This window comes from Peromyscus eremicus, chromosome 8a (genome assembly GCF_949786415.1).
Source record: "Peromyscus eremicus chromosome 8a, PerEre_H2_v1, whole genome shotgun sequence".
NCBI lineage: Eukaryota > Metazoa > Chordata > Mammalia > Rodentia > Cricetidae > Peromyscus > Peromyscus eremicus.
The window spans coordinates 49537126-49553477 of NC_081423.1; the positions used below are offsets into that span (position 1 = coordinate 49537126).

Sequence of the window (16352 nt, forward strand, 5' to 3'; positions counted from 1 at the left end):
AGATTCATTTCTATCTTTTCAATGATTGCTCCAGGTTCCCCATCCCCCAGGTGTAAAAAGGTTTTGTCTTGTATAGCTGAACATATTCCTTTCACATCTTATGTGTTCTTTAGTCTATGGCTTATCGTAAAACCTAAAGCTTCCATAGCTTGACTTATTGGTACTCAATGGTCAGTTTTTAAATGTAAAGAACACGCTTCTCTCTCCTTTCTGCCGCGAGGCTCTTGAAAGTGCATGGCAGTCTCTGCACTTTGGGATTGAAATGGTCTGTGTTGAAAGTCAAGTTCTCTAAGATTTCTTCCTGTGGTCTTAGTCTGCCTTTTTTTCCAAGGGCAGAGTAAAGGATGGTTACTGCTGTTGTTGGCCTAGTTTGGAGGGAGATGGACAAAGGAAGAAATGGACACTATGGTAGTTAAACATCATCACCTTGTGGTAGGGAATATTTGAACATGATTCCACAGAATCTACTGTATGTATGTCACGTTCACTGTCTTCTCCCAACTCCTGGGGTAGAACTGACGAGCAGGTACTCTTTCATGGGATATTTTCTCAACAATTCAAGGATGCTCCTCTACCCAGTATCTGCTCAGTGTGGGTTCTCACCACCACCCCATTTCATTTTCTGAAACCTCTTCGGGGATATATGTTTGCAGTTATTTTTGAGTAAGTGATGCAGGTTTCCCATCCTAGAGCTGTGGTACCAAGGATAGACACCTGACACAAAATGTAGTAGATTTTATTTCCCAAATAAAGGCACATCAAGTGTGTTCCGTCAGCACCACTTTCCTTCCAGAGTAACCCTGCTATGCTTCCTTCACATCATAGCCTGTTTTCTGTGACCTCAAACCTAGGCACAAACTCACCAGTGTGTGTCTCATTGAGCATATTATATGACTTCTGAGAGTGCATCATATAAAGGGGCAGACATGCTGCCAGGTTCATTCTCTTGATATGTTCATCTCACCTGCCTGCTCCCTTACTTTCTCTGCACACTTGCTATCAGAACTCAGCTGCCATGCTATGAGGAAGCCTTTGTGGAGAGGACCCTTGTCAGCATACTGGATAGCAAGCCTTTGTTGAGGTCGAACTGACAGCTAGCCTTAACAGCTGGGCATGTGAGAGGAAGGCTTTACAATTCTTCCAGTTGGTCACTACCTGACTATAGTCATAAGGGACCCAGATGAGAATCATGATAACAATAAAGGGCAGCTGCCATTAATTTTAGGACATGTAGAGGCTGGGGATGTAGCTCAGAGGTGACATTCTTGACTACAACATGGCCTTGATTTCAATCCTCAGTGTAAAAAAAAAAGTTAGGGGTATTTTGATATGAAATAATGGGAAATGGGCATACTAAGTGAGTCATAGAGGCTTTTGTGTTTTCTTCCAGCAATTTTGGAATTTAGAGACAGAACTTGAGTCAATTAGCCATAAGGGCTGGCCAGGAAAGGTTGCCGACACTTAATTGCTGAAGATATCATTTCAGTTCAGTGTAACCATTTGAGAAAACAGCCATATGCAAGAAAAACTGGAAATTTGCAGAGTCAGGGAAACAAGAGTGCTCGGCATGGAAGTGGGAGGAAGGATGCTTTCACGGATTGAATAGAGGAAAGTTCTAGCATTCATGAGGCCTTATGTCTTATGAGCAGTTTTTATAGCCCATGCTAATAATAAATAGTGATGAAATTCTCATTATTTGCCTCAACTAATTTGAATATTTTTTTTATTTCTTACCATCAAGTGAATCCTGAATAAGGCATGCAGTAACCAACTTGGAATAAAATTGAACGAACCTCTGGACGTAGTAAATCAATAAAGCTTTGCCTGCCTTTGAAATACTCAGAGGGTTTTGTTATGGTAACAGAAGGTACCATTGCTCTGTAAATTCCCAGCCCCTATCTGGAAACACAGCATGCCAACCATGATGGTCATCAGTGGCACTCATTCCGTGTTTTCCTTCTCTGTCTTTTTGGAACACAGTAGAACGATGCTTCTTGATGGCTCTGTTATGGTGGGGTGGGACTCTAGAGCCAGTTCCAGACAAGCAGACATGTTGTCACTCTAGATTGCTACTTAATAGTCTTTGCTAAACCTTCTAGTTTTTCCCTTGCTCTGTGACAAGGAAGGGTGTTGATAGTGGCTGTCCCATCTATTTCTGGCTCTGGCTAAGGATGAGAGAAAGTACTATAGAAGCCCAGTAGAACAGTAGGGTGAAACATAATCCTATGGTGTTTGAGGGAAGTTTAGCCAATATCACCTCAGCATAGCCAGTCCACATGGGAGACTACTCCTCATGTGCTGTGACTGGGATTCTCCAGGAATCCCTCCTGGACTGTCTTTATCCCTTCCCAGTGGATGCCCCTTTACTTCCCAAGAATCAGAAGAGCAGCAGGTCTGGCTATTCCCAGCACTCCTTCTATGTCTGCGTCTACATCTGCATCTCTGGCCTCCTTTCGCATTTCACACATTGTCATATGTGAGTGATCCTGAAGGTTCCTGTTTAGCCTTAAAAGGCTGTCTTGAAAAGTCAACACAGTTTCACTTATATTAAACTTTCTATGCATAATTTGTACCTCAAGCCTCAGTTTTCTCTTCATTTCTTAAACACTTGTCCCTTATAAGCTCATTTTTGTTTTAATCTGTTCACTAAGGCTGGTTACCTAAAAATCATGATGCTACATAAACTAAGGCCACTCTGACCTTGAGAACTAAAAGCCATTCTTGTCATGCAGCCATACACTTTCAAAACTGATACAGGAAAAGTCAAAATGGCATGCTTCTCAATATTTAACATATACAGAGTCACATAGGGATTTTGTTTTATGCAAATCCTAGGGCCCCACCACCAGGAATTTTGACTGAAAAAGTGTGGCATGTGCTCTAGGTATACACATTCTATCGAGGGCCTGGGGATTCTGATGGACCCCACTTGGAGGAACAAAGGGCTTTTGTTTTCTAAACGTCTAAAACAGAGTCCAGTATTTGGACCAATTCCTTTATGGAGAACAGGACGTCTTCCCTGTGCCTGCTATGACAGACTCGTGGAAATAGCTCACTCTATGATCCAAAGGAGAAACTTTAGAAGACAGTCATAGAGAATGAGAGCGGAAGACTCTTGGTACGTCACAACTGCTATCTATCACTGTGAGTTCGATTTGGAACTGGGATTAAGGCTGGAGGGTAATGACAACAACAACTCTTTGTGTTTCTAAAACACAGCTAAACTCACTTTCTAAGGTCAGGGAAGTGAACTCATGAACAGTCTAGAATGTTCTGTGAAACTGCAGTCTTTGGGATTTCTTTGACAGTCAAGTTGCAGGTTTTGAGATATCATAACAAGTTAAGTCAGATGGACATAGTAGCATACACCTGTAATTCTGGCTGCTTCTGGAGGTTGAGGCAGGAGAATCATGTTAGAGTCCAGGTTGGGTGACAGGGTGAGTTCAAGGATAGGCTGGGCAACTTAGTGAGACCCTTTTCTTGAAATAAAAATGGAAAAGGTGTGGGAGATGTGAATGGCGGTACACTGTTTGCTTAGAATTAGAATGAACCTTAGTTCATCTTCCAGTACCACCAATAACAATGACAAAAAATTAAGTCAAACAAAAGAGATTTTCCTCAAAATTTTATTCAAGATCACCTTCCTTGACTGTCGTCATTTTGATATGAGGGCAAGTATGCTGACAAGATGAAGATACGGTCTTGTAAGTGGCACCACTGTGATCTCTCTCTCTCTCTCTCTCTCTCTCTCTCTCTCTCTCTCTCTCTCTCTCTCTCTCTTTCTCTCTCTCTTTCTCTCCTCTCCCCGCACTCTCTCCCTCCCTCAGTCCACCCTTCCACTCTTGCCTTGACTAATTACTGTTTTCTGAAAAGTTTTAAAGAAGCTATAGAAATAGAGACTAATAATGTGGTAAAGAGGCATTTCAGAGTGATTGCTTGGCTTATAGATTCACCGGTTTTGTTTTAAATAAGAAAACTGAGCTTTGAAGAGGCTCAGGGATGTGATCCCAGCACCCAGGAATTTCAGGCAGAAAGATTCCAAGTTCAATCAGTGGGCTACTGGTGAGTTCCATGCTAGTCTGCCCTGGGCCACAGCATGGCACTGTAATGGAAGGAAGGAAGGAAGGAAGGAAGGAAGGAAGGAAGGAAGGAAGGAAGGAAGGAAGGGAAAAAGAAAGGAAGAAAAGAAGAAAGAGAGGGAGGGAGAAAAGGAGGGAAGGAAGGAAAACCAGCCTTTGAATATGTGTTTAATTGTAATCCATATTGTTTTTGTATGTTCAAGAAGAGAAGTCTCCTGAGAGTTTCTTTTGAAAACTATCTTTAGTATAACTTAGTCATTATATGTATTTGTAAGCATTAAATTTTACTTTTTAAAAAAATCCTCCAATCAAGATATTTGTTTTCATCCTTTCCTCTCAATGATGAACATAGACTACAAGTATTTCTATATGTGTAACGTGTCGGTACATGTGTGCAGTTGCTATGAGTTGTCCTGTGTTAGAGAAACTGGCTTAGAAAAGAAGAAATGGGACCTCAGTGGTGAGTGTAATGATGTGTGAACGTATTCTGGAATATGTGCTGCTATGTGTAGAAAAAGCAACCAAGGCTGTGTTGATTTCAGGAGAACAAAAACCCTTGGAAATAGAGAACAAAAAGACTTCTTTGCAGAACTGAGGATTGAACCTAGGGCACCATGCATGATAACTAAATACCCTATCACTGAGGTATGCCCATTAATTAATTAATTAATTAGTAAATTATTAATTAATTATTATTCACTATTGAGACACCTTAGGCTGAGATGCCTCAGGCAGTTCAGGCTGACCTTGAACTCACTTCTGATCCTTTTGCTCCAGCCTCCTGAGTAGTTGAGATTTGTTGGCCTGTACCACCAGGTCTGGCTTACGATTTAAAAAATATCAGCCCAATGCCTCCAATAAGAAGGATTTCATAGCCGGGCAGTGGTGGCGCACGCCTTTAATCCCAGCACTCGGGAGGCAGAGCCAGGCGGATCTCTGTGAGTTCGAGGCCAGCCTGGGCTACCAAGTGAGTCCCAGGAAAGGCGCAAAGCTACACAGAGAAACCCTGTCTCGAAAAACCAAAAAAAAAAAAAAAAAAAAAAAAAAAAAAAAAAAAAAAAAAAAAAAAAGAAGGATTTCATTACAGGAGCATTGGAGGAATGGGAAGAGAGTATGTTGAACCCTGGATTCTAGAAACTACAGAAATGCTGCCTTGTGGGATAGGATAAATGCTCTCCCTGGCAGCAGTTTGTTCAGCCTGTTTCTAGGCTCTGGTGATCAACAAATAACCTTAGCAGCAAGGGGAGCATAGGCCAAAGAAAATAATATCAAAGCCACATCCAGACAAAGAGAGTCTTGAACAAAGCTGCAAATCTAAATCAGTTTTCATGGTGCAACTTTTTGATGCTCTGAGTCAAGTGTTATGGATCTTTAGCCACCTCTAATCTGCTCACAGCCATGGTAATGGTAACTAACACTAAAATAAAACTGAGACCTGATATCTAAGAATAATAGTGCTGGAGTAGATGAGTATAGACAGCACTGGAAAATTCAGCTCTGCTCTCAGGTGGCACAGTGTCAGGTGTTTACCTCTCTGCATTCTTCTGTTCTTGCATTTTAAAGCTTGATTTGTATACCATAACACAGGGCGGCTGTAAATCTACATTTTGGTGATTTCCGTGAACCTATGTAGTTCCACAGACATCACCACAATACAGATTTTATTTGTTGTTTTTTGAGGCAACATTTTGGTATGTAGCCCAGGTTGGCCTCAAACTCATAATCCTCTTACATCATTCTCCCACATTCTGGGATTACAGATATGTACCACTGAGCTTGGCCACATCTGGTTTTAGAATGTCTCATCACACCTAAAGTTTCCTAGCAACTGTCTGTAGTCAATCCCTGCTCCCTCTCCTGACTACAATGATCTCTGGTATCCTTCCTTGCTTTTTTTGCATGACCTTGGTTTTGACTCTGTAAGCATGCAGCTACTTTAAGACACACAGGTTATGTTGAAACAGCTTTATTTTTTGATCCATAAATATCTGTTACTGACAAAAGTGGAAAAATCCTCAAGACTAAATCTCACTAAAGCAATCTCTGTTTACAGTACATATAGGGTGTGCTTTGACAGCGAAGGAGAATGATGAGATTTGTACAGAAGCAGTAATGGGGGGCACTGCTCATTGGGGAGATTCCATGTGAGTGACAGAGAAACTGCAGAAATACGGATAGAAAGGTACTTTTCATAATACTACCATATAATAAACATAGAATCCATAAATCCAGCTAATGAGTAAAAATGTTCCTTAACACCCCCCTTAGGAAATTGTGTCCCCAACTAAAAATGTTACAGTAAGAATTGCCTTTTATTAGAGAATTTCAAGAATTCTTTACTACAAAATGTCTAGTTGAGTTTACAGGACTAGAGATGTCTTTGCCACTATGAAGCAAATGAATGGGTCCTCTTAATGGAGTGGCATTTGAGGGTCATTGGAGGGTTGGCAGCAAAGTTGAGCAGGGTTTTCTCCTCCCACAAGAGGGAGGCTGTTAAGCAAACACACAGCATTATTTTTATGAATGATGGAAGGTTAATGTGTTTGCAATTTACAAGATGGTTTTGATGACAGCGATTTGGAATTTCCATTGGTGCTTCACAAGCCTTCATGGGGAGGATGATAGTATCACAAAGAGGGGCCACAAAGATACTGGGATGGGGTGAGGACCCGCCTCCCAGCAGCCCAGGTGGGTGATGCCTCGTCCTCTCCAGATGGGATGGAGCTTCAGCATCCTGACGTGGTCTTCAGGATGCATGCTGTGGCATGGGATATGATGGCATCCCTTGTCACACAGAGCCTCTGCCAAGCATGCTCCTTTGGGACATGGAACGAATTTCCTATCTGACCTTAAATACAAACTCTGTGTCCAAAAGTCATGGTCAGACATCTAGACCCTTTTCTTTCAGCCCGTCCCCTCTCTGAAAGTAGAGTTACCTCCCTCCAGCTATAATGACATCGAAAATGAAAACTCCAAACTCAGAATTTCACAGCAACTGACACCCAGGTGGTTTAGGTATGCTTACATGAGAGGCTTCGGGGACACATGATTGGTGACCTGTTGTGTGGTCAGGCCTTAACTTTCAGATACAAGAGTATCCATGTGTGGCCGAGCCCATTGGTTCCACCCAAAACCTGGCAAGGAATCTGGTGTTTGTCTAGGGCCTCTGAGGATGTTGCCATAGGGCAGGAAGAGTATGATGGGTGCAGCTCAGTTGAAGTGGGGATGAACGTAGAAAAGGTAAGGAGCAGAGAATGAAAACCCCAGAGTGTAAAAGCTGAATGAGACTTTGGGGGCTCATCTAGTCAAAGCCCCTCATTTTATAGGTGGGGAAACAGGCACTGAACTGGCATGTGACTTGCCCATAAGTCACATGGCAAGATGGAGACAAAAGCCAGACCTAGAAGCCATGTTTCTGGAGCCACAGTCCTGTTTCTGTTTCTCTCCCCTTGTCCCCTCTCTGATACGCCACTTTCCAAAATCAAAGAGAGGGACCAGAAAGACTTGCCTTTCATGTTAAACCCTACCATCAAAGTTTGTCACTTATAAAAATAACTCTACGCCAGGAAAATACTTGGCTAAAGTGCAGCAAGCCTCCTAAAAACATTTCACAATTCCTCAGATTCAGAGAGGATGGCAGAGAGATGTGTGTGGGACTTAACGTGCCTGCTCCTCTCAGAGCAAGTGCCTTCTAGGGTCCAAGTGATGGGCAGCCCTTTCAAACTATGATGTTGGGTCCAGTCCACAGCCATTTGTGGAAGGAATGAGGGATGAAGCAGGTGACAGCTAAGAACTCTCCAAAGGCAATAGGTTGAGTTTGGTGGCAGAGATGTTGGGATGGCTACTTGGAGACTTACAAGTCTTCATGTCTTTGGATGAGGGGAGAGCTGTGATTTCCACTAGAAAAAAAGGTGTTGGAATAGAAGCGAGAGCTACAGGCATCAAAGGGGATGAATCTTTGGCCAGAGCAGGAGACTCTGGGCTAGTAGCAGTCTGAGTCAAGAGCTTCTTGAGTCTGGTAGCTACAGGAGCCAAAGCTGATCTTTTGGCCATGACACCTCTGATCAGGCAGCTCTCTCCCTTCCCTTTTAGAGATCAGAGGGATGGGGGGAGACTCATGACTTTACCCCTTGGGACATCATTTCCCATGTGAGGAAGTGTAACAAACCAATGAGGCAAACAAAGGACTCACAGAACGTGAGTGTCTTCCACAGTTTCCATCAAGAACTCTAATTCTTCAAACCAGAGATCCAGGTCAAATTCAGCAGATCCAGGTCAAAGAAACTAGGGCTAGAGGAAGGCTGATGATTGAAGAGGGAAGTGAGGGAAACTTCAGACCTGGGGAAGTTCTGAAGATCAAAGTCCAGTTAGGAGGTTAAGGAGTTACTGGCAAGCTTTTGTGGCTCATGAATATACGGAGCCAAGAGTTCACCAGAGGAAGTGAGAAAGGAAGGATGGAAGGACGGGAATGGTAAGAGGTCTTCAGGAAGAACACTTGGGTCAAGTAAGACCTGTACACACCCCAGTCCAGGGCAGTGGAGACATGCATGAAGGAACAAAAGAAGCAGAGGGAAACCTTGAGTTTCCTTTGCTTGGGATAGGAGTGTTTATCATGAAGAGCCACGGCTCTCTTCTGTGTGACAGAGAACACTCACCTGCTTGGGCTAGAAGCAGTGACATCTGGGTTCCAGCCCCAGACACTCTCAAGTGAGTTCATACAGCACAGCATAGCTAGCTGGTCCTGGAGTGATGGGTGAGTTCATGGGACTTAGTGGTTTTCCCTTATCACCGAGGGATAAGCTCCAACAACCCCCAATGGGCACCTGAAACCACACATAGTACGAGACTCTCTATATGTATTATGTTTTCTTCATATACATACACATACAATAAAATTTAATTTGTAAATTAGGCACAGGAAGAGATTGACAATAATAAATTAGGACAAGGTATAAGAATACACTGTAATAAAAGCTATGTGATCGTGGACTCTCTCAAAAGAGTTAAGACAAATGTTAATATTTCTGGATCATGGTTGACTACAGGTAATTTAAATGAGTCATGCAAAACTGAAGGAGGGGTAGTGTATTTCCATGTCCCAGTTAAGACACAGTTTTCCGGAGTTTGGAGTAGAGGACTGGATTAGAGTAGTCTGTAGACTTCCATCTCTGTTACTATTCCTCTCCTTCCAAGGATGAAGCAGAAGAAAAGCCTTCAGGAGAAGCAAGCATTCCATTAGAATTTTCTGACGTAACCAATGCCAGGTATTTTATACCAGAAGGTGGTAAGGCAGGGATGAGAAAGAGTTTGGAATCAACTTATCAAACAACCCCTGAGACAGACAGACAGACAGACAGACAGATGGAGAGGAAGACAGACAGACAGACAGACAGACAGACACTTTTGTCAGAGCCAAGGCTGAGGGAAGAGCCTGGGGTAAGATCTTCTCCCCAAGGGGTGGAGAAGATGCTGTCTGGAAGATTCTCCATGGGATGTCCAGACACTGGGGAGGGAATTTTTGGCCACCACAATCTTGACCTTCCCCTTCCCACTTCCCACCAGCACAAGGCCTTCAAAGAGACCAGCTAAGGGTTAGAGAGTTATAGAGTGCTGGGCTGGGGGCCAGCTGTGAGACATGCCTTTGCTTCTGGAAGTGAGCCACTCTCTGTTTGGATTGAGTTCTTCTCTTCCTGTGAGCCTTACCTTCTGCAACAAAAGCCCATAGACCCATGGGAACCAGCCCTTAAGAAGGTTTATGTGTTTGCAGGGAGGAAAGCAGAATGTCCAGGGACCTCCTGGCCCCATGGTGCCAGGGAAACCCCCTTGGTGAAGAGGCTAAGGCCTGCCTTTGGAAGCCCCAGCTTCCATCCTTCTGGGTTTTGCAGAACATTCCTGCTCTCACAGAGGAGGCATTCTAGGGAGGGGAGTAGGAGAGCTTGTAGCTCTTGAAAGCAGCAAGGGAAAGCAGTCCACTGATTTCTTCATGGCTCGTAGACTTGGCTAGATTAAAAACGACCAGGACAGATACAAGCTTCTCACCACCTCTCTTTTTAAGGGCTATCCACGCAGAACTGAGGGGGTATAAAATCTGACTTAAGGGCATTGCTGCCGGAGTCTGGTAAGCTATGGCTCCATTTCTTAGGCTACTCCACTAGCAGTCTGGGGCTGATTCTCCCCAGTCCCAGACCTGGCCCTCAGAAGGGGGGCTCATTGTCTTCCTCCTCCTGATCTTGGGGGAGCAGGATTGCTCTCACTGATAGTTTCCCAGTAGCTGGTCACACATTCTCCACCTTCAGGTTGCAGGCAAAGAGGGGGCTCAGATGGGCTGGCAGGGGAGCTTCCAGGTGCCTCTACCACATGCCCAAGTGTCCCTGCAAGGAGGAGGGGTTGATATGGCCCCCACAACGACATCCTGGGACACCATTATTTATTTGCATCTACCAATGGGTCTCGGTTCCTTGGATCCACTGGTTTGAAGAAAGTCATGGAGCTACAGGGGATGAGGTGGGGAGGTAGGTGTGGGAGGGAACACGGGAAGAGAGAATGAGTTCTAAACAGAAAAAGGCTGTGGAGAGGGCAAAAATGGTGGAAAGGAGTGCTCAGGGTCCGGCATGACCACGTCAGAGAGCTCCTGCCTGTTCACAGGCTAAGCTTCTTCTGTCTGGAAACTTCTGCTTCTGTCCCGCCTGAGGCTCATGAGTGGGGGACAGGCAGAGCCCTAGAAAATGGGAATGGTGAGCCCCTGAGATCCTGGGCATCACAGTGGCCCTCCCCACCCTAGCTCTCTGCCCACTGCAGGTGCCTCCTGGGAGCAGAGCTCGGGTGAAGAAGGCAGGCCTGAGAGGAGGTCCTAGTTCAGACCCAGTGGCCTGGAAGGAAGTGGGGGCGGGGGGTGGGAGGAGAAGATCAGGTGGCTGCCAAGGCACTTCCAAAGTCCTGGCAACCTATCGCTACTCCTCTCTGGAGGGCAAGAGCTGATGCTCCCTCTTGGGGGCAAGAGCTAAAGCCCCAGAGAGGTTTGAGGAGAAACAGTGAAGGCTGGGAGAGCGGAGCCCCCACAGCACAGGGGCAGAGGCAACCAAGCAGCTAAAAGGAAGAGAACCCCTTTCTGTTGTGGGGCTGCACGGCTCAGCGAGGGGAAGGGCCACTCGGTAGAGACCAGAGTTCCAGCAGGCAGAAGAGAATCGTATTGTGCTTATGGACACAGCAGCTCTCTGGCTGAGAGCGAGCAGGCAGTTTTTAGGCACTAAGAGATTTCTGTGATGCGGTTCTAAGTACAGGAAAGAGACCGAGTAGCCTATTCGGTCAGCCCACTGACTGCACCCGCTGGCCTGGCCGGCTGGCTGTTCAAACTCAGGCAGCTTCGGATTACCTTCAGGGGAGGGTCCACTGGCTGGCAGAACCTGCGGCTGAGTCTCCAGGAAGGGGTGGGAACTGGGGGGGCGGGGACTGAGGGAGTGGCGCGGGTGGCAGGTAAGACCGGGGCCTCACCACTCTTCCCATTTGCAGGGGGAGGCTTCTACTGGGAGAGAAAGAGCTCTAGAGCCTGGGTCTGTGCTTGTTGGACCAGGCATTTGGCGCCATGTCCCTGGGGGATATGGCTTTCTGGACAAAGGCAGCCCGCCTCCAGCTCCAATGGGGGGGAACCGGGGAGGTGAGGAGAGCAAGGCTGGACGCTGTGCTCCTCATCCCTGCCCTGCTCTGCTCTGTCCTGCCCTCACTCTGCCAAGCAGCCCGGCCACGCTGCGGGTCACACGGTCACTTCGGTCTTGCTGGCTGTGTAGCAAGTGTGGTGGCCCGGGATATAGTGCAGCTGCTCCACTGTGTTGTGTCTGCGGGAGGCAAAGGCGTGGCGCTTGGCTGCCGTCTGGCTCTGGCCCAGGGTGGCATAGGAGTTATTGGAGGCACTGGGATGGGAGTGCATCTTGGTCATACGGTAGCGGTCCAGCACTGGCGTGGACACAAAGACGTCCGTGTGCGAGATGGCCCGCGACAGTGATTGCTCCGGGAAGGCCGTCCGCTCTGGGGATAGCAACGGGTCCTGGGAGTGCAGGCGCTCTGTGGAGAGCAGCTGTTCATCAGACAAGATTCGGTCATAGGGCATGCCAAATTCATCAGGCAAGCCCCGCTGTGGGGACAGGACCCTGTCCTGGGACATGGCCCTGATGGGCCTGCGTGGCCGTTCTCGAGGCAGCGGCTTCTGTTGAGACATCTGGATGACGTTGAGGGGGAGGGTGCCACGGGCTGCGAGGTCTGGCAGGTGCCTCCGCCTCATGTAATACTCATCAGCTTCCTTGTCAGCTGCAAGGAGACAGAGAGAAAGCAGTGGGGTGATGGAACAGCCACGACTCAGGCAGGGAGTAAGCGTGTGTGTGTGTGTGTGTGTGTGTGTGTGTGTGTGTGTGTGTGTGCACTCTTGCTCAACCATAGACCTGGAAATCTCCAAGGGTAACATAAATCAAAGGCCCTTAGTTAGTAAAGTAGGTGGGGGTGGGGCTCAGACAGGTGACATTAACCCCCCTATTCCAATGCATATACAAACCAATCCTTGAGGGCTTGTGAAAGGTGGGTTCTGATTAAGGGACACTAACTGCCTGTACCCCAGAGTCTATATCTCCAGTAGGCCCCCAGATTCTGTTTCCTCTTCAGGGGCCACCATGGGGGACAGTTAATGACTTCCCCACCCAGCTTATGGTGGAGCTGATTTCAAGCCCAAGGTATTCCTGTGGCTTGCCTGCTGTATCTACTGCATGTGGTTCTGAAGCAGAATGGCTCCAGGTCTTACTAAAATACCCAGGTAGAGCTAACAGCTTTCAGATGATGTCTACAGTACTACTTTATGGAAACTGGGCACAGAATCAGGTTTTGTTAGAATCAAGTAGGATGTTCCTCTAGGAGGCATTTGTGGAAAGCTTCACTGGTAACCTAGGAACCTAGTAACACCTTCTCTGGAGTAACAACCAATCTACAGGAACCGACACATGGGCATCCAGCCCCCACAGCCATATCATCAGCCTACACTTATTCCCTGTGCCCACCAGGCAGCAGGCTCTAGCAATACTGTATGTGCATCTTGCTTAAATGCTCTGGGCCCCTGTCCTTCTAGTAGGTTCTCCCAGAATTGCACTATGGATCCTTGACCTTCTCCAGGGCACACATAAGGCTGCATTGTGCTAACTTTCAACAAGGAGGCCGCCTACAGGCAGCTTTTGGGACTCTTTGCCTAGTGTGGGAATGCTGCTTACTCCTCAGTGGGCTCAGGGTTGGGGTGGAACTATCCTGCCTATTGAACCCCATTTTCTCATTTCAGGGCATCCAGCAGACCTCTCAGGTGGTCAGAGATGCTCACTTGTTGCCATAGAAACTCAACATTTCTCTGTAGATGGCTGAGACGGACTTGGGCTAGACTTCTGTCAGAGTGAGTCACCCTGAAACTTCAAGCACGTGCTCAGCTGTGGAGCACCAACTGAAGTTGGGCAGCCTTCAAAAATGATTTACAGGGCTGGAGATGTAGCTCAGGAGTCAAATGCTTGCCTAGCATACATGGGACTCTGTGTAGCATCCCCAGCGCGCGCGCGCACGCACACACACACACACACACACACACACACACACACACACACACACCAGTGCATGCACACATACATGGGTGAGGGTGTTGACTCATTCATAGGGAAATGAGAGGAAGTTATGAGGATCAGGTCAGGAAAGAAAGCTGTCCCCACATGTACTTTCCTGTGCATTTTAATGCATTAAACCTATCAATGCCAACAGCCATTTCCGATTCAAACAGCTGAGGTGATTCCCTGGATAAACCAAACCTAAGTTATAAGATGAAAGCATGAACATAAGAAGTGTGGAGGGTCAGGTCTTTGAGATGGTCTTGGCTGGGCCAAAATGATTCTTTGGGCTCTTGGTGCCTCTTTTACAAGGAATGATACACAGGAAGGCCCACAGTTTGTCAAAGGCCAGTGGCAAGCTGGTACATGAGTGATAAGTACAGCTTACAGAGGATAGGGGCCCCAGGGTCCTACATCATTCTTAACTATAAAAACAGTGGACTAGGAACCAGGAGATCAAAAGTAAGGGTTCTGTCTATTCTCTTCATCCTACATACAACTCACTCCTAGTTCTTGGGTTTCTACACCTGGTCCCTTAGGTTATGGGACAAGAGAGTGGTACAGAAGAGGATGACTTGGGAACCCTTGAGACAGACCTCAATTCCAGCCAAACTTGACTTACTTAGCCTCTTCAGAGATGAGTACTTGCTTGGATTGGTCTTTACTGCAGATTCATATGATGGAGGCAGGTGGGCTAAGTTCTGGAAAGAGCGTGAGAAGGAGAGGTCATAGGGTTCGGTGGCCGATGTCAGGATGTTATTCATCCGTGGCTTTTCTGCAAAGGAAAGGCATGGCATTTAGTGAACATATAGGCAGAGGTAGCTGAGGCCAGAGTGGCCAAATTTTCTCTCCACTTTCTGCTCCCTCCCTGACTAGAGCCCCTACCCTGTTTTCTTAAGCTAGGACCCAGCGGGGAGTGCTGAGACTCAGTTTCCCCTCGCTCACTTTCCTTTTGTCAAGAGTTCTGGGGGGAAGGCATTGTCTTAGCTTCCTCTGGCTCCCATGGCTAGTGATCGGTCCCTGAGAACTCAACTCAGCAATAGTTTCTTCCCCCAGGTACATTCCTGGTGTCTCTGATGAAAACTGAGCCTGGTACAATGAAAGAGCATTGTCCTGGTCAACCTGTTGTTAACTTGACACAAGCTGGAGTCACATGGGAAGAGGAACTGCAATTCAGAAGATGCTTCCACCAAATTGTCTGTGCACAAGTCTGTGGGGCATTTTCTTGTTTGATGATTGATGTGGGAGAGTCTATCTCACTGGGAGCAGTGCCCTTCTTGGGCCTCTCATCCTAGATGGTATAGGAAAGCAGGCCGAGCAAGCCATGAAAGAGCAAGTCAGTTAACCCAGTAAGCAGCACTCCTCAATGGCTTTTGCTTCAGTTCTTGCTCCAGGTTCCACCTCTACTTCCTGTCCTGACTTCCTTCAGTGAGGGACTGTGATGTGAAAGTGTAAGCTAAATAAACCCTTTCCTCCCCCCAATTTTTTTGGTTGTGGTGTTTTATCACAGCAATAGAAACCCTAATAAGATATGGATCATAAACTCATCCATGTCTACATGAATGCACTGTCTTATCCCAATAGATAGGCTAACTTATTCTATCAGGCCAGTCTGACTTTAGAGCAAATCTGGTGACCATGGAGGAGATGGATACAGGACCCAACTCCATTGCAACTCCAATCCACATTCAATCCATGGTGCCATGCACCTTTGGGGCAGCTCCCTTGGGTCTTTCTATGCTCCATACTTGACAAGCCTCTGTGACCCACATAGTCACTGTTGCTTACCTTAAGCCCTTTCTCAGAGGCTGCCTTAGTAATTTCTAAGCTCCCGGAAGGAAAACCATGAGAAAAACCTGCTTGTCATATCCTTCCTCTTCTCCTATCTCTGAGATAGACCCTGAGACTCCAAAGTCAGCAGAGACACAATTGAGGGTGGTTCGTTGTCAGGCCCAGGGAAGAGTCATGGAGGGAATGGAGATGGTGAACAGTCAAAAGGGTGAATAACTGATGACAGCACCCTCAGGCTGAGTGGGCTTTGGAGGAGACATTATGAGAAACACAAGAGAGGAGAAAATGATCAGGGAGGAAGCAGTGGGCTTAGGGGTCTGAAGGAAATGGAGGTCCAGGGGAAGGTGAAAAAAATCCCTTCATGCTTGATTGACATGAGAGGAGGAGCCCTAAAAAGAAGTCAACAGTTGGTTTCCAGGGAGATCGTGATACCATTTCCAGAACTGAGGGAGCAAGGAAAGAGCAGTCTGGCTGTGCCATCCATCTATCCTCTTTGTCTGGGACTCCTCAAAGCCAAAGACGCTCTGAGAAGGGGCAAGCTCTAAGTTGGGAAAATGTATAGGATTATGGTTTTCTATACCTCTTGGCAGAGAGTATTACATTATAGACTACAAAAATCCTCTTGTCCTTGGGAGAGAGTGTTGCCTTCCTAGGCCCATCCAAGGATTGCCCCAGGCATGGGAACTCCTGGCTTCTCTCTTTCCCTGCCTGCATTGTCACCCCCAGAACTGGGGATTGAGCCAGGGGATTTCAGCCAATAAGCTGGTGTTTGTGCCAGCTTCGTACATATGTGAGGGGGTGAGGGATGCTCTGTATCCCAAGAGATCAGAACATGCTGTACAGAGAGAGCCTCCCTGGCATG

At 46.7% G+C, this 16352-nt stretch overlaps 1 protein-coding gene across 4 annotated transcripts in view; it reads right to left on the minus strand.

Annotated features, from left to right (window-relative positions):
* Positions 1–11829: 11829 nt before the first annotated feature.
* Positions 11830–16352, minus strand: part of Shisa6 (shisa family member 6) — a 299726-nt gene continuing 295203 nt past the window's right edge. For all 4 annotated transcript variants that reach the window (XM_059269400.1, XM_059269399.1, XM_059269398.1 and 1 more), the window contains 2 exons: positions 14322–14474; positions 11830–12380 (listed from right to left, as the gene is read on the minus strand). In XM_059269400.1, the coding sequence (XP_059125383.1) occupies positions 11830–12380; positions 14322–14474 (704 nt within the window). The remainder of the gene's footprint in view (positions 12381–14321; positions 14475–16352) is intronic.